Source organism: Pangasianodon hypophthalmus, chromosome 18 (assembly GCF_027358585.1).
Source record: "Pangasianodon hypophthalmus isolate fPanHyp1 chromosome 18, fPanHyp1.pri, whole genome shotgun sequence".
Lineage (NCBI taxonomy): Eukaryota > Metazoa > Chordata > Actinopteri > Siluriformes > Pangasiidae > Pangasianodon > Pangasianodon hypophthalmus.
Window position 1 is genome coordinate 10,610,195 of NC_069727.1, and position 20,039 is coordinate 10,630,233.

A 20,039-nucleotide genomic window follows, 5' to 3' on the forward strand; every position below is an offset into this window, starting at 1 on the left:
CAAATGGATCATCAGTGAGGTCAAAGAGCAAAAGATTAAACAACGTATTCATGATAAAGTACATTTATTATACAATCTAGAATCATTAATGAAACAACTATACACATGTGAAAACTACTGCAAGTAATACAAAGTATATTGAGTCATATAAATGTAATAAATGTAACTGGATAAGTATGTTTTAATCTGGAATTAAAAACTATCTATACAAAATCTATACAGCTAGGATTTCTACTGTGCTCTGAAATGCTATTCCAGAGTTTAGGGGCGATTTAAGAATTATCATCTTCCACTAGATGAGCTGTGACTCCCAGTGATTCTCTGGATTAACAGCAGGCCTGCCTCAGCTGAGCAACAGGTCAATCTAGAGGTTATGAAAGAATTTACTACTTTCTCAGCATCATGACAGAGCAGCATCAAGAGTCACAACAAGGTCCTTATCTCTAGCTTTTCGTTTTACAGAACAGATGTGAAACTCTAGGGTGAAATCATTCATTGTTTGCAGGCAGATTTACAATTTCAGAGAATCTGTCTCCATTTTAAAACAGTGTATTTTGGCATTAGTCTCAAATTAGTGTAACATATAACGACAGTTTAATTTTGTTTTTGTTTTTTCATGAAAAGTTTTGAAAGACTGTGTTGTGCAACGGAGTACGTACCTGACCAGGGCCTTAACGGCAAATCGCACCACGGTTGAGAGCAGGAAGAGTGGTGTGACCAGGATGTGGAAGAGAGCCAGAGAGGCGAATGCCTTGGCTGGACTCAGCTTGTTCTCAGGTTCGCTGATGTATGCGTGAGTAACAAATGTCTGAAAGAAAATATGTAACACTTTTAATTAAATGTCTCATTTAATAAGATATTGTAATATGATATCTATAGAGACTATATGGATATCGTGAGTAGAGAGATACACTATATGGATATCATGTGAGTAAAGAGATACACTATATGGACATCATGATGGCTGCCTTACCACTAACACAGCAGCAATGGGGATGGCTGCATTCATAAAGACTAAAAGGAGAAAATAAGAAAGACCCGTTGTCTTTTAGGCACAAAACTTTTCCCATTTTGTGAACAGAATGAGATTTCAATAATGCTTACTGGACATGGACGTGTAAAATGCAAATGTCCTGAGGCTGGTGAGTTCCTTGTTCCTGGTTTCCAGCACTCTATCACAGAAAATGTTCTCCCAGGCATACAGCTTCAGCAGCTTTATGCCTTTCAGGATCTCTGTGGTTTTTTTCAGACGGTCTGTTGAGTAGTCCTAACAGAGCGCATATTCAGATGTTTAAACACTCAAATATGAAATCACTCAAATGATTTTATCAGTATGCTTCAGTACAAACGTGAAATACGATAGAGGTGAAAAGAACAAACAAGAAGAGTGTGCTTACCAGTGTGCTTTTCTGTGTGTCGGCCAGCTTGGTGGCGATGAGGTACTGAATGGGGGCCAGCAGCACAATGACCAGTGCACCAATGATTGCGCTGGACCCCAACAAGTAATACAGCAGGATCACGCCCATAGTGATCTGAATGAGGATGAGAACATGATGTTATCAGTCAATGCCAAGCAAGCACATGCACGAATTTACTACTTAAAGATCAGCTTTGTTGCTCTGTTCATGAATTGTTAGGATCAATTCTGATAACCTTAAAGGCAAGAGTCACTACAGTTTACGGCTTAGTGATCTTTGCATACTGTATGTGCTACCTCCGGGTGGTGATAGCACAATTACAGCGCCATTTGTGTCCCACTGACAAAACATTCACACACCCATGTTACCTGAACACATCAAGCCCTATGAAATATCTGCAATATTCTACCTCACATGTTTATCATCCAAATTTCCTAAACATCATAAGAAGAAGAAAAGCAATCTCAATCTCATTCTTTTTTCTTTATTTTCAGTTATACTGACTGACGAGGATACTACTGATTTTGAACAGGAAACATTGTTGCCTATAGATTGAAAGTAAATTATTAATTAAAAAGATCAATTTTATGTAAATCAGTAAAATATCCTTAATGTCCTTAGTCTATGCTAAACAAGTAGAACTTGATGCCTGTGATACCTCTGCTGCCAACAAGTACTGTCCTTTCAGACATTTGACCTAACCAGAATCTCAGAATGACGCATAGATGGACGGATGGACTGACGAACAGACGACCTGAAAACATGTCTCCACCACCTAGCGGCAGAGGCATAAAACCCTCAATCTTTATTTTTCAACCCTGTTACAAATTTAAGAGCAAGATATAGTCAAGAAACCTTGTAAAAATGAGAATGTTGCCTGAAATGTATGATTTTGAATGGTTAAATGCATGTTCCCTTACACTCAATGTTGAAAAAAAGAGAAAAGGAGTAACTTCTAAGCCCAATCATGGAATCACCCTGATAGATCTCACAAAAATATTGTACAGCTTCTGGAAACCCCAGCATTTTGTTAAAATAAGCCAGGCCAAGTGAGAGCTGAACGTGATTCATTCCCGGCTCCACAGAAAAGACGTTCACCTTTAACTGGTTTACACAAGAAACCTTCTCATGGAAACAATGAATAATCACACTTCATATTGCCAATGCCCACAGCAAACTGTCTAAATGTTTCTCTTGGTGAGAGTGGACTTATTCGTGCCCAACAAAATGTGAAAGAGAGGACAACAGCAGTAATGTAGGCATAGCACTTTGTTAACCAAAAAACAAAACATGGGCATAACCAATTCTATGTTAATTATTATATGACATTATGGAAGCAAATGTTACTGAGCCTTTAATCCAGTAATCGTTAAAAAAAAGCACAAGGGTCAACTTTAGATTTCAAATTTATTTAACTGAAGTTTAGTATATGTACATTTAATAGTACCAATTTAATTAAATGTAAGCTTGAAATGGTTCAAAGGTCTCTATGCATCTGCTTTAATGTTTAAAAATAAAGATATTTAATCTTGTTGTTTCCATGAGGAGACAGATGAAAGCACTTCACTCACCTGCACAGGCATTGCCCACAAGTTAGGGCACAGAAATAGGAACCACATCAGCTGGTTGGTCTCTATTGCCACCAGGTTGTTGATCTGTCCCAGGGTCATCTCTCCCATAGACATGTTGGAGGTGGAGAGACGCAAGATCTTGTTGTAGATCATTGCCTGGAAATGTACAGTTACCATCAACGGCACACTAGTAACAGAGAGCTCCAGTATTTCTATAAGAGGTGGGCTGAGTGTGACAAAATCTCAGACAAAAGATATTTGGTACATTTTAGCTGAAGCTGTGAAATCCTATATGCTCAAAAAGTGTCTATATTTACTATAGACACAATCAACATGCATGATTTTGTATCTACTAAGTCATTTGGTCGTTTTTCTATTAAATATTCCTAAAGTCCTACTACTTAATGTCAGTGTAACCGAACCCACCCTTAACTTACCAACAGTGCTCCACGTAGGTTGATGCCAGTTTCTATAGTGACGTAGTAGGAGGCTTGTAAAAAGGTGCGCTGGAGCACGAGAGCCAGGAAGAGAAGCACAGCCAAGACATACGCCTTTTTGAACAACTCCGTGGAGGACATAAAGTAGACGCCAAAAGGTAGCTCCTCTGTCTTACAGGCACAAGACACAAACGAGGTTAAAACAAGAACTAATAATACGCACACAAAAAAAAAACCCACCAAAAGTCACTGTAGATGATCTGAAAGCCATAATATTAAAAAGAAGCAACTACAGATGACTTTTAAATGATAAACTACAAAACACTGTACAGTGACAAATATTTCAGGCACAGAACTCATGGGCGTGTTGGACAGAAAAATCTGTAATCCACAAACACAGTCACAGACATGCACCACATCTTCAAATATGGAAAGATATTCAGTTAAGGACACCCATAAAAAAAATGTGTTTTTGTGCTGTTTTGCCAGTACCGCATCACTGGCAGGAACCAGAGTGTGTGTGAGTGGGTGGGATGCGAATGTAGAATTTTCCAGGTCACACAGTCATGCACATCTGTTCTCACTCGACGTCTGCTACCTTTCAACAAGGTTAACCTAATCTTCACCTTTAATCTGCTACAGACACTAAAATGACCTAAACTCCGATATTCATTAGGTAACTGCGTCATCACTGTCAAATGCAGTGATGTCATCCTTTGTCTCTGTTACACATGTATTGCTCTGAGCAGAGGTGTCTCTGTTATCTAATAAACCTAATAAAGGCGTTGTCTGATATGATGGTAACTGGAGTGGTGAGAAAATGTCACAGTAGATGTTTCTATATTAAAAAACATGTCTGGTCTTGTGATCTTGGCTTTGTCATTGTGACTTTTACTAGCAGTGCAGATGTGATGTCAGAGGTGAATCATGGCAGATGACGCTACACACGAAATGGCAAGACTCCTGATAATACAATCAGCCGATGAGGTCATTTGTTAATTGCTAAAAATGAGGGTGGACCTGACTGAGCAATAATAGTCTGACAGATACAGAAAGATACATCCCATTTATGTGATTTCATTAAGATCATATCTCACCTAACTGGCACAGGGGACAAACTGGAATGTGGAGTGACTCTGAGTTCATTTGGGCTTAGATACATGTCATATATTTAAGGCCTTTCGCAGACATTGTATATACAATACAATTTTAGACATTTTGCAAGGAAAGTGTACAGTACAATTTTCAAACATGGTTACAGTCAAAACGGTTTAGTATAATCATACACTAATAATAAATCTAGTGACAAAGTCAGGACCTGGAGTGGCCTGTCACAGAATCTTTGTGTCTACTTCCTGTTTTAGCTTACCCTTTCTTTGTCTCTATCCTGGCTGATCAATACTGTCACCTATCTACAGCTTGTAAGACAGTCTGTGTACATATATACCTCTGGTACTTTGTTTAAATCTTAAAAAGTCTTACACATATTACCTAAGCAATATTTCTACTCCCCTGATTCCTTGTTTCCATGGTTTTTAGTTCATATATGTAGTTCCTAGTCATTTGTGTTTCTTTTCTTATCCGGTTTTCAGCTCCGCTTATGTTCTTGACTGCTTTATGGATCTGTGTATATTAACTATGAATCCTTCTATGATCTATAACCAACATTTTTGGGAAAGCATATCCCATTGCCTCTGGCTTGCACATCTTGCATGTATATTATTCTTTACAGTCCATTCATGTATATTCCATCTTACACTCTTACACACACCTACACAAAGCCATATTCATAGTTGAGTTACAAGCACTTTACTGAACAATCACTATTCAGTCCGCAGATATAACTACAGACTTATGTGCTATTCTGAATTTGTCTGAAAGTTACAGCATGTATGGTGGAGCTTTGAGTACAACAAGAAGTTGATGTAACCATAATATGTCACACTGAAATTTATGTGTTGGGCTATAAATACATGAGATATTAAATACATAAATAATTAATAGCACTGTCCCTTTAAAGTCAACAAAAAGCTTTTTTTTTGTTCCTGCATGGAGGGCATTGGTGGAAACACTATCTTAATAGCAATTGCTTATCTCAGAGAGCAAATATTTTATAGATAAAATTAAGAAAAAACACTTAAAGTTAGCAGCTGATCACTTAATCAGCTTATCCTTCAAACCCTGGGAATAGTTTCTCTACAGGAGAGCACATCGAATTAATAAAAATGCATGATAAAAATATTACAATTAACCATACAAATAAAAATAATATGACATGCTGGAGCAAGTGCTATTCTGAGCAAGTGCAAGCTTCTGAATAATGAGGGTGGAAGCCATGCTGTTAAAGTAAATCAGATTTACAGTGACTAATGAGATTATTACAACTGTGACTATTCATCAAGCAATAAACACTATATGGCCAAATGTTTGTAGTTGCCTGACCATAACACTCATATGTGCTTTTTGAACATTCCATTCCAGATTTATTCACCCTTCTGGGAAGGATTTCCAGCAGATACTGGAGCGTGGCTGTGGGGATTTGTGATCACTCAGCCACAAGAGCATTAGTGAGATCAGGCATTGATGTGAGGCGAGGAGGTCTGGGGGGCAGTCAGTTCCAATTCATCTCCAAGGTGTTCAGTGGGGTTGAGTTTGGGCTCTGTGCAGGACACTCAAGTTCTTCCACCCCAGCTTTGGCAAACCATGTCTTCATGGAGCTCACTTTGTGCACAGGTACACTGTCATGCTGGAAGAGCTTTGGGCCTCTTAGCTCCAGTGAAAGGAAATTGTATTGCTACAGCATACAAAAACATTCTATACAATTGTGTGACTTCGCCATCCTCTCATTCATTCATATATATATATATATATATATATATATATATATATAATTTATAATATAATTCATATATATCAGTGAATTAGTCTCTTGCGTTTATGTTACATCATATTACATTACAGCTATTTCTGTCTGCCTTTTCTATCCCTCATTATTTTTTGGGCTAAAAGACAAGTGTTTACATCAGATGCTTCTACTCATGAAAAATCTGGCATCCTTGGAGATATGAACTACATGATTGTACTATACTAATACTGGGTGGGGCCTCCCTTTACTCTCAAAACAGCCTCAATTCTTCTTGGCACAGATTCCACAAGATTTTGGAAAGATTCCTTTGAGAATCTGCAGGATTCTGCAATTCCTGCAGATTTTTCAGGTGCAGTTTCATGCTGTGAATCTCCCATTCTACCACATCCCAAAGATGCTCTATTGGATTCTGATCTGGTGACTGGGAAGGCCACTGAAGAACTCAGTGTCATGTTCATGAAACCAGTTTGAGATGACTTTGGCTTTGTGACATGGTGCATTATCAAGCTGGAAGTAGCCATTAGGAGATGGGTAAATTGTGGCCATGAAGGGATACACATGCTCAGCAACAATACTCAAATAGGCTGTGGCATTCAAGCAATAATTGATTGGTATTAACGGAACCAAAGTGTGCAAGTTGGTCCATGGATTCATGCTGTTGGCACCAAATTCTGACCCTACCACCTGTGTGCCTCAGCAGAAATTGAGATTCATCAGACCAGGCTACGTTTTTCCAGTCTTCAGCTGTTCAGTTTTGGTGAGTCTGTGCCCACTGCTGCCTCAGCTTTCTGTTCTTGCCTTGCAGAAGTGGAATCTAATGTGGTCTTCTGCTGTTGTAGCCCATCTGCCTCAAGGTTCGACGTGTTGTGCATTCTGAGATGCTTTTCTGCTCACCACAATTGTGCAGAGTGGTTATCTGAGTTATTGCAGCCTTTCTGAAAGCTCAATCCAGTCTGGCCATTCTCCGTTGACCTCTCTCATCAACAAGGCATTTCTGTCCACAGAACTGATGCTCACTGGATGTTTTTTCTTTATTGCACCATTCTGAGTAAACTCTAGAGAATGTTGTACATGAAAATCCCAGGTGATCAGCAGTTATAGAAATACTCAGACCAGCCCGTCTGGCACCAATAATCATGCCACAGTCAAAATCACTGAGCTCACATTTTTTCCCCATTCTGATGGTTGATGTGAACATTAACCAATGCTGCTGGCCCATATCTGCATTATTGCACTGCTGTCACATGAATGGCTGACTAAATAATTGCATGCATGAGTAGGTATACAGGTGTTCCTAATAAAGCGCTCGGTGAGTGTACATAATTTGCATAATCTGAATGGCTCGAAAATTGACTTAAGCATATGCTTAGACTATATCTGAATACGCTTAACTTCACCCACATAAATACTGACATAACTGTTGGACTTAAATCTCTAAATACAGCCCAAAGATACCAAATCAACACACCTTTGTCATGTTGAATTCTTCAGTCTTATTCTCCTGGTTCAGGTTCTCTACAATTCCAGAAATGCAGAGCGGTCCGGCAAAGCCCAGGAGGTCAGCAATGTAGCGGAAGGTGCTGCTGAGAAGGATGGGCCTACCAAATGCGCGGTACATGGACCTCCAGATGGATGGCGTCTTGTCCAGCTCCTCTGCATTCTCCTGTGGGCAAACACACAAACCCACACAAAACACACATATTTATGGAAACTGCTGGAGATTATGAATGTCCGGTTATAAATGAATTTATTTGAATCTTACGCTATCAAAAAAATGTCAAGATAATTTCAAGATAATATGACAGTAACACTAATCTACATGAAGAACTTCCACACTGACACTACCACTTTTAAAAAAACAACACTAACATGACTAAAACTGCATGAGTGAAGTTCAAGATACAAGATTCTTTTATTCAGCATAGTATACTCAGCTGGAATCTGGCAACCTTCAGTCCAAATTAGCAGTCAGATTAATTCAAATGAATATGAGCAATCGCATCAGTGACAGCCATGTCATGTGATTACACAGAGCGAAGGACCCCCTATATTTGATTAGGAAAGGGTTATACCAAGATCTCCCAGGCTCACTTTGGTCCTGGTGAACTAATCATATTTTTTTTTTAAATTACGTTCTAAAACTCTTTACCTAAGACCAGCTTACTGAATTAGATCTTGCTAGCAAATTTTCAAAATGTCCATATTGAGGACTTATACTTTATTGTTACTGAAGTTAGGACATTCCTAAACCATCTCGACTCACCTTCTGCTCTTCATAAGCATCCCTCAGATGCAGGTAGTTGGTCAGAGCCCTCATGGCGATGGGCAGCTTGCCGATCTTCTTCAGTTCGATGGGTCTCTTGTGAGCACCCATGATCAGTGGGTTCATCCACCAGTATGTGGCCTTAGAGAGCAGGTTAACGAAAGGCTGGAGGAAGCGCACACCTAGATCCTGCAGGTCCTCCGGTGGTTTCACTCGCTGTGGATTAGTGAAGAACACATACTTCTGCAGGGAAAGACGGCAAATGTTTATAAGCATTTTAATTGCAAGAATTTATTTTTAAGAGTATTTTGTATGACAAGATCTTTAAAGTTTTAAGGTAAGAAATTTTACAGGATACATTCACGTATATTCAAATAACCATGTATTTCTCTTGGATATGCATCTGAGTTGTTCAATTCTGACTCAGTGCATATACCAGTGGTGTCAAACTCATTTTAGGTAACGGGCCACATTACACCAAGTCCAATGTCAAGTAGGCCAGAACCAAAAAAATGTGTTTACTGACCAATAAATATTCCCCTCCCCTTGAAATTTCCCATATTTTGTTTTACAACCTGGACTTGAAATGGACTTATTTGGTAGTACATAACAATAACCAACAATAAAGTGGGAGGAAAAATCTATATAATGTGCAAAATTATTTATAAATAACAATGTAAAAGTTGAATAAGTATTCACCCCCATTGACGTGAAACCCATAAATTAGTTCTTTTGGAAAAAGATACAGTTACAGGATCTGATTTTTAGCTTGCTAATGAAGAATTACATCATTGTCATATTTGGTCATTAGTTGAGGTTATGGCCCTGGGTTTATTGCTCTATTTCTTATTCCAGTAACCAACCCTCCCTAGCCCAAACAGTTATAAGCACAATCCAATCTGTTTTTCTTTCTTTAAATAAAACGTTTAACTTACGACCCAGGAAGTACCTACCCTGACCCGTATGACATTGATCTCGACAGCCATAAGCAGGCCGTACAGCAGCACAAGCAGAGCCGTGATACAGAAGCGGAGATGCTGTATGCCCACTCCTTCCTCTGCAAACTTCCACAGCTTGATGATTTTGGTGATGAACGCCAGCACCCAATAGATGAACAGTGCTGTGTATTGATTTATGGATGTTAAAAATTATTCTCAAGTGCAACGATTTTTTTATGATTTTATTAGAAAAAACATGGATAAAAACACATGTAATCATGGTTGCAAATTTTATGCTTTCCTTGTTTGTCATTTACGGGAGCTCTATCATTGTAGTGACTTACCGAGGAGTAATTTGGGGAAGTTGGCGGTTTCAATATTGTGGTAATAGACCACTGATGTAGTAGCTGCTATGAAGCCCATTAATGCAGGTAGAAAAAGGTGCAAGTGATTTGACTTCATCTCCCTATTAGGAAAAAAAGATTCTCAGTGTAAGTACACATATGAAACCCTTTCCACTGGTACAGTGAAATTACTTTAACCAAGCAAAGCTCTGGTCTGACTGCAAGACCCTTGTTTAGTCTTGATTCTGCTGAAATGCAACTTAACAACTTAATGGAAACTGTAAAAAGAAAAAAAGCATTTACACAGCATTTACAAGTCTGTATGTGTGTCTGTGCTGTATGTGTGTGTATGTGTGGTAGGGAGTACGTGTTGGAGACGATTCCCTCGGCGATCTCGCACACGTGCACAAAAAGCAAGGTGAAGGTCAGAATCCAGCGTAGATTATGGCCAGGGAAGTGCAGCCAGGTGTTGTGGTGGATTTGCACCTTCGAGCTCTGACTGCCCCAACCTGCACATACACATACACAGAGACACTTATTTAACCTGTGACAGACATTACACTGACTTCCATGTAGTCATTACTCCTTTTGGTCAAGAATGAGTTTTGAGCAACTGCTACAATGAGACTCACACATAGGCATGAGACAATCACTGACTAGATTATCAAGTAAATGTAATAATACTTAATACAAATTACACGAGCTGTAGTCTAATCTGATTAGTTTTACTTTTATACCTCTATTAGAATAACAGTTATTTATTTATTTTAATTTGGTTACATACCTGTGTGAATAGTATTGCACTGCTTTAAGAAATGTACAAAAAGAAAGTAACTTTTTATTGGCTACTCCTTTTATACATAACATACTTCTTTACATGTATTATAAAAAAGGAACATTTTTATCGGGATACAAGAACATGATAATCATGTAGGCTAGGTTAACAAAAATCAAAATAATCGTCTGCTTACACGTGACTTTGTTTCTGCTGGCTGTGAGAATGCAATCAATCCATCTATAAATTAAGTGACTAATATGACATCTGAATCCACAAAGTTTCCAATGTGCCCTAATCTGATTACAAGTACTTAATTTTCCTAATCAGATGTCGTAATCCAGATTACATGCACACCATTACTAGAGTTTTGAAAGTACATAACAAAAAGTTTCTTTGACTTTCACCAACCCTGTATCTATTACCAGCTAGTTCATGCTTTCTACCTCATACTTTGCATGTTTATGTATTAATCAAATATCACCAAATCCTGCAAATCTAAACATCCTTATTTTCTCTACAGGAGCATGATGGCAAGCTAACACACTGTACAGGGAACAGCCCTGGGATCTCTCATAATAGGATATAAAAAACATACAGGTCAAAAGGATAGTTAAGAGGGAGATGTTTCCATCAGAGCCTCAGTGGAATAGACTCGGACTGATTATGATTATTATTTTTAAAAAAATCATGATAAACAATTTAATCGCCCAGAACCGCCTAAAAGGAGACAGGAAAATGAGCACTTCCACCATTTCAGGTTTAAGGAGAGTATGAGAGGGCATACGAATATTACCAGCTGTGCAGTAGAGAACTGATTGCCGGTGTTGTGATTCCTGTTCATATGAACATACGTTACAGAGTAGACATTTATTTACATAAGTTTCTGTTGTTTCTATTGACAACATGCAAAGTTAGGTATAGGCTACTGTGTGGAGCGAATGTGTATGAAGGGAAGTTGGAGAATCGAAATTTGGCACTGGATAGGAAGAGAGAAAAACAGCATATTTAATCACTTTCTAATGATCATCACCATTAACATTATTATAATGCATGACTAAAGCATGATGTGACACTTTGTTGCAGTCCTGTTTAATTTTTTTTTTTTTTACGAACAGATTTTGTCTTTCTTTTGGCAGAAACCAAATTATACTGATTATATCTGTACTTGTCTAATGTTAGCTAAGTCGAACGTATGTTGATAGATTTTATTTCACATTAACGAATTCAAAGTGTTCTACATTTACACTGACAGAAATCATAGGTGCAATGCGAACACGTGAGATGGGAGTAGGGGCGGGGCTTCCAGGCCATGTCAGTTAATATCACAGAGTTCCAAACACCTGTGTGAATCATTTCACAGTCACGCCAATTGGCTCATCAACCGTTTTATTGAGGGGAAAAGACTGCTCTTTTTTGTTTTTGAGGGATAACTTGTACTAACGTACCTCTATGTAAAATGTATAAAGGTTGGCAGGACGGGTGACATAATATAAACGGGGTAAACATGACCGGATATCATAGCAGTGTAAAATCATGTAGAGGTGATATAAAATCGTTATATCACACAAGCCTTCTGAGTCACCAGTATGAGAAAGTAACTGAGTAGTTAGAGTTTTGGGTTTTGGATGTAAAACAGCAGAGTGAAGGATTTGGCAGGAGGAGTATGACCTGTGGTAATACAGACAAGAAGTAGTGCAGGCATGAACCAAAATATTCGCTTTATAAGCTGAGAGCGGAGCAAGGCTAAGCAGTGTTGTCTAGGTGGAAGACTCTTCCTTTATATCAGGATGCAAAATGTGCTGGAAGAAACATATAAGAAACGAGTCAAAAGTAACACCAAGGCCACGAACTGCATCTGAGGTGGTAACTGTAATTCCATCTAAATCCTGGAATGAAAAGGCTGCACATTTTCTGACTAATTTTGTACATTTTTATTAACAGAAAGCTAATGAACACAAACAAGTGATCACACCTCACCAACATTGAATCTGTTGCCGAATCGATTTGAACACTCCAAGCTCACACAGAAACATGTGCTTTACTCTGTGTTAGTATGCGTTACCAGGAGTTGGCAGTAGCAAAACAAATATGGAGGTGCCACAGCCTGCAGCTGTTGTTGTTAATGCCACTGTGTGTGCTGACACACACAAAAAGAAAATATTAAAACATATGTGGGTGGTAGGAGGTAGTCACTATGATCTGTATGGCCTGCAGAGGAAGTTAGAGGTGATTAGAATACTAATGCTAATGCCTGACCACCATTTTTTTTTTCTCTATCTACCTAGGGTATTAGCTTTTTTCCCCTCACTCATTTTTTTACTGAGTGTTTCAGGAATAAAATGTGATGGGGTATGCTGTTATAGGCAAATAATCCACGATGGAGTAGTGTGAAGCATTTCCACTCTGAAGTTGACTAATTTCCAACAATAACAGCACGTCCGGAAGTGTTTCATTCCTCTTATACCACAGCAATTCGCCAACGATTACAAATTTTATTTATTAAAGAAAAACGTCATACTTTTTATCCATTTATAGTTACATTTAATGTTGGAGAACTACATGATCAGCAAATAGATAGGTATTCCTAATAAAGTGGCCTGTGAGTGTATATTTTGTTTTGAAAACACATTATAAAACAATATATAAATACCAGACATTGTAGAGGATAATGATCACTGGCATTATAAGGCATGATGAACCATAAGTCCTGCTTTTCTATAAAATGCTCAAGGCAATGTCCTGCAGCTTTCACAAATCTACAAGTGTAGCAGGGTGGAGGAAACAGTTCTGATTTTCACTGGGGCCAATTCATCAATGGTGGTAGAAATGAATAGTTTACTGCTAGAAATTCAAGGTATGGAACAGACAAGTTTATTCTAAAATGATATCTCCTTGACAGTCACCATATACTCCTGGCTTAGTAACACATCTGAAGAACAAGTCCTTATAAAACATCAGTTCCAGGTTAGTATCACATATTAATTTGTGGAGTAGAAGAGCTTTGTTTGAAAGTGATCAGTAATTATACAGACCAGTGTTGATCTTATTAAGAGTTTGATTAACTTACTGGGAAATCTATTTTTTTTAAATCTATAGAATCTATTTTTGCTACTCTCACAGGTGTGTGTTAGGAACACCCTGAGATTGTTCTGACTTTTTATCACAGAAAATCCAGGGGATGAAGCTGTCAGCTGCACTGCTCGTAATCAGTTTTGGTGGGTATATTGCAGGCTACAAGCTATTCCGAGTACTACGCAGTCATTGTAGACGCCCGAGGAAAACAGTGGAATAGACTGCAGATGGAAAAGATCAGATGTAGTCTAGATAGATGCCAAGCTATAAGAGCCAAGTGCAGACCCAGGAAAAAAAAACACCCTCACTACTTCACTTCTTCAAACAAATACACAGTCAACACATGATCAGGAAGCTGCACGTTTGAAACCCGAACGTGGGAGGCCCTATTTTTTCAGTTGGGAGGGATGGTGTTACTCTCTCCCCTGTTAATCAGGATGACCATATTCAATCTGTCAGCTCATGTTTATGGAGAAAGGCAGTTAACGCTCTCCTCTGAGTGTGTTCAGCTGCCCTGTGACGTAGTATGAGCAGCAGTTCAAAAAGATGTGGTGGTTGGCTTCACCTGTCTTGGAAGACGTGCTAGCCTTTTGATAGGGGGAGAGCTGGTCTAGTGGGTGGGCTCTTACATATGGTACATATCAGAATGGCTGGAGATCTTCAACATGGGCTCTTAAACGCTATATGGCAAAAAGTTTGTGATCACCTGACCATGATACTCATATGCGCTTGTCGAACTTCCATTTCCAGATTTATTCCCCTTTTTCTTTTATAATAATCTCCACTCTTCCAGGAAGGCTTTCCACTAGATTTTGGAGTGTGGTTGTGGGGTTTTGTGATCATTCAGCCACAAGAGCATTAGTGAGGTCAGGCACTGATGTCAGATGAGGAGGCCGGGGGTGCAGTCAGTGTTCCAGTTCATCCCAAAGGTGTTCACTGGGGTTGAGGTTAGGGCTCTTTGCAGCCCACTCAAGTTCTTCCACTCCAACCTTGGCACACCATGTCTTCTTGGAGCTCTCTTTGTGCACAGGGGCATTGTCATGTTTGGGCCTCTTAGTTCTGGGAAATTGTAATGCTACAGCATATAAAGACATTCGTGACAACTGCGTGCTTCTAACTTTGTGGCAACAGTTTAGGGAAGACTCTCTTATGGGTGTGAAGGTCAGGTGTCCACAAACATTTGGTCATATAGCGTACTCTCATATATACATCCAGTATTGATGCAGCTGATGAAAACATGCTTATCCTCAGATAAAAGTAGGTTATACTACTCCAGTGTTTGGCCTTAATTAGACATGCATAACACACAGACACGTTTGCTCTCACACATAGACATTATTTCTATTTCTGTCTCTCTGTAACCCCAACTCTTCCTGGCTCTTGTTCACTGAACACAGTTTCAAGTTTCACTAGAACGTTTTAGGAACGAGAACACTTCTTAAAAATATGACAGCCTATGATTCTGTCATGATGATAAAAAAAGGGCTGCTCACTAATCTACCCCAGCTTTATTTTGCTTATGATGAATTAAGCTAAATCTTGCTACATTTGGCAATAAGCTTGACATTTGCTCATCTGTTTGGTCTTGTATTTTAGTCATTGCTTGCTCAGCAGCTTATACTTGCTTAGACTCTTCATTCTCATATTGACCTACGTTTTCTATTCCTTTCATTGTAGTTACTGAATAATACAGAGTATGCTTTAAATATCCTGGCAACATGGTTTCAAATATATAAAAAACATGGTACAAAAGATCTGCCATTTAATAATAAATTACCAATAGTACATTCAAGTAATATAGAATATACATAATTTACTGCAATCTAATATACAATATGCGTTGAAGGGTGACTAGCCTTTCCAAATTGTCCGAAGTGTGTGAATGGGTGTGTGAATGTGTGTGTGACTGTGTCCTGTGATGGGCTGACACCCTGTCCAGGGTGCCCCCCAACTTGTGCCCCAAGTTCCCTGGATAGGCTCCAGGATCCCCCACAACCCTGTGTACGTAGTATAACCGGTATGGAAAATGGATGGATGGATGGACAATTGTTTATACAGTAGATGAGATAATGCCAGCATTGTTTCTGGCATGCATTTTTGTGAGATCTTCCAGTGAAACACATGGCAGGCGTATACTAGGTGTCAACGTTACAGCTACACTTTCTTATGAAAGTGTATCAATGGTAACCATTTACAAAATAAACCGTTCTATATACCGTACTGTACACACAGTGCACAGTCACCTAATAAATAATGTATAGTACTTTCATACCAATGAAGAGGATAGGGAAGGTAATGAAGAGTAAGAAGACATGTGGAACGAGGTTGAGCGCATCCACAAAGCAGCCGTTATTCAGGACTCCCTTGTTGACGCTGTAGGAGTCATTGAGATCGTTCCCGCAGAATGACAAGGCCATGCTGCCTGATTGGATCCTAAAGGAGAGAATACAGAACTGTCAGCCATTAGCCAGAATGTGACATTTCATTAGAATTTCACAATAAAAAACAGATGAATTCAACAATTACTGTGTAAGAAAGCATCAGAAAATCAGAAAGAAAAAAAAACAGGTAACTAGATTCATACATAGGTATGATTTGATATTTTCCCATGACAATAATTACCTACCATTTTATTACAGTTTAAAATACAATGCTGTGGTATCAAGTAAGGAATAACATTACTGTGCTATTACAGAAAAATAATCCCAGCCAGGGTGGTGTGATAAGCTAGTGTTATATCAGTTAAAGGAGAGGTACTGCCAGCTATAGTGACCGTAGAATATAATAGGAATATGCCGCTAATCCCGAAGTGGATTATTTTCCAATGACAGCATGTCTCAAAGTGTTTTATTGCTTTTATATTACAGCAATTTCCCAATAATTAAAACTTTTATACAGTTTATTCTTATGTTTAATGTTATGGAATGTCCACAAGACAAATTAGTTCCTGTTATCAGTTACATTACAGCAGTTGTAAACAGTTGTTCTCTCACAAAGCTCTCTTTTTTTCTCTGTCTTCAAGTTAATAAGACAAAAAAAAGCAACTTGTTATGTTACCAAGAAACGGGAACATACAAAGCACAAACATGGATGTCATAGGCTAAATGACTTTGAAAGCAACAAGGCAGACGGAGTAAATGTTTCAGCTGCAGAAAGTGTTTTAGCTAGCTACCAAGTGTTAGTAAAAGCCTTATAATAGCTAACTAAACAAACTAGCTGGATGGCTGTGTCATAGAATATCAGTAAACTGAAACTGCTGCGAGCATGGGTGTCCTTAAATCAGATAGAATTGTTTTCGCTTTTAAAGCCTTCATATTTAGCTTCTGTGGTGAATTTATCCTTAACTGCACATGAAAGAACATTCTTTTTTCTGTCATTTTCTTCTGGACAATTTGAGTTTTGGCAGGACCCTGTTTAGTAGAAGTGATTTTTTTTTAACCAATTTATTATTTTAGTGTAATAGTCCACATGTAGTAATGGTAAGTAGTTCAGCTTTTAGTTAGTAGTAGTTCAAATTTTTAATGGTAAAAAGAATGAGATTTAGTGGCTGCACTGCAATTAAGATAATCATGATATACATCTAGTCCTAAAAAAGAGAGGCAAATTGTTTTTTTGTTTTTTTTTTTTAAATCTAATTAACACAATTTTATAATACTCTTTACTTATATGTGGGCACACTTTCATGTGAGCTTCACCAGCAAAACTTCTGACGCTAAATGGTTAATAAGCTCCACTCTCTCACATAGTTCTGACCTGGCAGAAAATAGGACTAGGTTTACTTATAATACTTATAATTATAACCTTATAATTAGCTTTATTAATTAGCTACATTTCTCGAATCTATCAATGTTAAAAGCTTATTCATTGATAGATTGTTTGTATCACAAAGGTTGTGCTTTTTGCCAGGAGCTTTAAAAGTTTAATACTGAGCAAAAATCAGCAGCATAAAAAGTCAGCTAGACAGATTTAAGTGAAAGCATCACTCAAAAGTTTGGTGTTTGGAAATATGATGTTAAAATCACAGAGTGTTACACCATGACCTAAAATTAGTAAATGGTGCCATTTAAGACATCCCAGTGGGAAAATTGAGTAGAAAACAAATTCCATGGCATACAAGGGGAGAGTTTTATTCAGCAGCCTCGCATAAGAGAGCTGTGCTCCTAAAAAAAAAAAAACATTTGCAATATATTTGTGTATACAGTGTATATGATATAGGTCTATCAGTATTAGTATTCACACAGTGAATGTCACACAATATGGGGTTTATTCTTCTTCTTATAATAATAATAATAATAATAATAATAATAGCAGTAGTAATAGTAGTGATAGTAATAATAGTAGAAGTTTTAATAGTAGTAGTATTAATAATAGTAATTGTAGTGGTAGTAATGTTAGCAGTAGTAGTAGTAATAGTAATAATTGTAGTTGTCCTAGCAGTAATTGTACTGGTAGTAGTGGTGGTAGTAGTGGTAGTAGTGATTGTAGTGGTAGTAGTAGTATAGTGGTAGTAGTAGTAGTAGTAGCAGTAATTGTAGTGGTGGTAGTAGTAGTAGTAATAATTGTAGTGGTAGTAGTAGTATAATAGTAGTAGTAGTAGCAGTAATTGTAGTGGTGGTAGTAGTAGTAGTAGTAATACTAGTAGTAATAGTAATAGTAGTAGTAATAATTGTAGTGGTAGTAGTAGTATAGTAGTAGTAGTAGTAGCAGTAATTGTAGTAGTAGTAGTAGTAATTGTAGTAGTAATACTAGTAGTAATAGTAGTAGTAGTAGTAGTAGTAATAGTAGTAGTAGTAGTAATACTAGTAGTAATAGTAATAGTAGTAGTAATTGTAGTAGTAATTGTAGTAGTAATACTAGTAGTAGTAGTAATTGTGGTAGTAATAGTAGTAGTAGTAATTGTAGTAGTAATTGTAGTAGTAATACTAGTAGTAGTAGTAATTGTAGTAGTAGCATTATGGAAGTCTTAGTAGTCTCTAGGATTAATGCATGCCCTTACTTCAGTGGATTATTTCATATTTATACTTTTACTGATATATGACTTGGTCAAGACAACATAGTTTCTTTAAAAAAAAAAGCCCTCATTATGCCATATAACGGTCACTGTTTCTGTAATGGCCTGAAGCCTGCTGCAGCTCAGCCACATCTCCTGAGAAAACTCTCACAAGTGAAGTGAAATAAAGCTGAAGATGTGAGTTTCCTGAAGAGAAGCTTCTCCTGCTCTGTGACAGAGCAACCCAAACTGCACCATGTACACTTCACTACTCTGCTCCTTCTCTCCGCTCAGCGTGTTGAGGAATAGAGCAAGTTAGACTGACCAGAGGATAAAGCTAGAGCAGAAAGTTGGAAAGGGAGAAATAAATAAACGACTACTTACTGGGAGCTGGTCGTGTTAGCAGGGTTTCATTCCCAGAGCTCGCAGTTGGTTGGAGACAGCAGCGGACGCGCGCGCAGGATAGTGCAGGATGATTATTTTTAGCCGCCGTGCTTCAGCTGACTATAGCGCCCAGAGCTCCCTCCTATTGGGTTTCCACACTGAGCTGCAAGTGTACTGCGAGCAAACCAGCCAACTACATCCACTGCCAATTCCCTCTGCTTATTAAACACGAAAGAAAAGAGAAAAACAATCTGTCTTTGACACGGTGTTCAGGTAACAGAGTGTTTATACAGGTACACACTGGCACACATGAGCTCAGGTGAGTAGCCTTGTTTGTGTAGCTGCCTTCAGATGACGCCTTATTTTTTTTACTCGTTGGAAACTGAATGAAAATTGCGTGGTGAAGCCAAAATACACAATTCACACCTACATGCCACGTACAGGCCAAAGGATTTGAAGGTTTTCTAGCTTTATTAAATACCCTGGCCTCTATAACACGACCAAATTGACCGGAATTCTCATTTCTGAGCAGTCCTGACCCCTGTGCTGCTCAAACCACTTTATGAATGTAAAACATGCTAAAGCAAACATAGCTGACTCGTACCTCAGGTTCATGTGCAGGTATGCCCACTGTAAAGGTGGTCTAATTTAAATAAATTCATTCAATTCATTCATTTACGTATCACAACACCTTAACACTTACCTAACCCTTGTCCCAGTGGCGGTTTTCAATCAAAACAGCGCAGATGGTGTACCCTGTTCTGTAATGTAATACACTATGGAAGGCCAATGGAGTCAGTATACACTACAGTACACTAGTGTGTATAGCAGAGGTGCTCACACTTCTGTGACAACAGATTTGCTTTTTCATATTATTATTATTATTATTATTGTTGTTGTTGTTGTTGTTGTTATGGTAAGATCCACCATGTAAAATATGCATGTACACTCTAAATTTGAAGTTTGAGAACTTACTCT

General features: G+C 38.2%; 1 protein-coding gene across 6 annotated transcripts in view; it reads right to left on the bottom strand.

Moving 5' to 3' along the window:
- The window catches only part of abcc9 (ATP-binding cassette, sub-family C (CFTR/MRP), member 9), a 43,302-nt gene extending 23,472 nt beyond the window's left edge, over positions 1-19,830 (bottom strand). For 3 of the 6 annotated variants that reach the window (XM_026922808.3, XM_026922804.3, XM_026922805.3), the window contains exons 1-14: positions 19,765-19,830; positions 19,062-19,279; positions 15,960-16,120; positions 10,205-10,346; positions 9,838-9,959; positions 9,509-9,675; positions 8,556-8,798; positions 7,761-7,955; positions 3,427-3,597; positions 2,990-3,145; positions 1,398-1,532; positions 1,105-1,267; positions 974-1,014; positions 660-808 (exon numbers count right to left, since the gene is read on the bottom strand). In XM_026922808.3, the coding sequence (XP_026778609.1) occupies positions 660-808; positions 974-1,014; positions 1,105-1,267; positions 1,398-1,532; positions 2,990-3,145; positions 3,427-3,597; positions 7,761-7,955; positions 8,556-8,798; positions 9,509-9,675; positions 9,838-9,959; positions 10,205-10,346; positions 15,960-16,104 (1,829 nt within the window). In that variant the 5' untranslated portion in view covers positions 16,105-16,120; positions 19,062-19,279; positions 19,765-19,830. The remainder of the gene's footprint in view (positions 1-659; positions 809-973; positions 1,015-1,104; positions 1,268-1,397; positions 1,533-2,989; positions 3,146-3,426; positions 3,598-7,760; positions 7,956-8,555; positions 8,799-9,508; positions 9,676-9,837; positions 9,960-10,204; positions 10,347-15,959; positions 16,121-19,061; positions 19,280-19,764) is intronic. The other 3 variants (XM_053241743.1, XM_026922810.3, XM_053241742.1) reach the window with 3 other exon arrangements.
- Between the last annotated feature and the right edge of the window lie 209 nt (positions 19,831-20,039).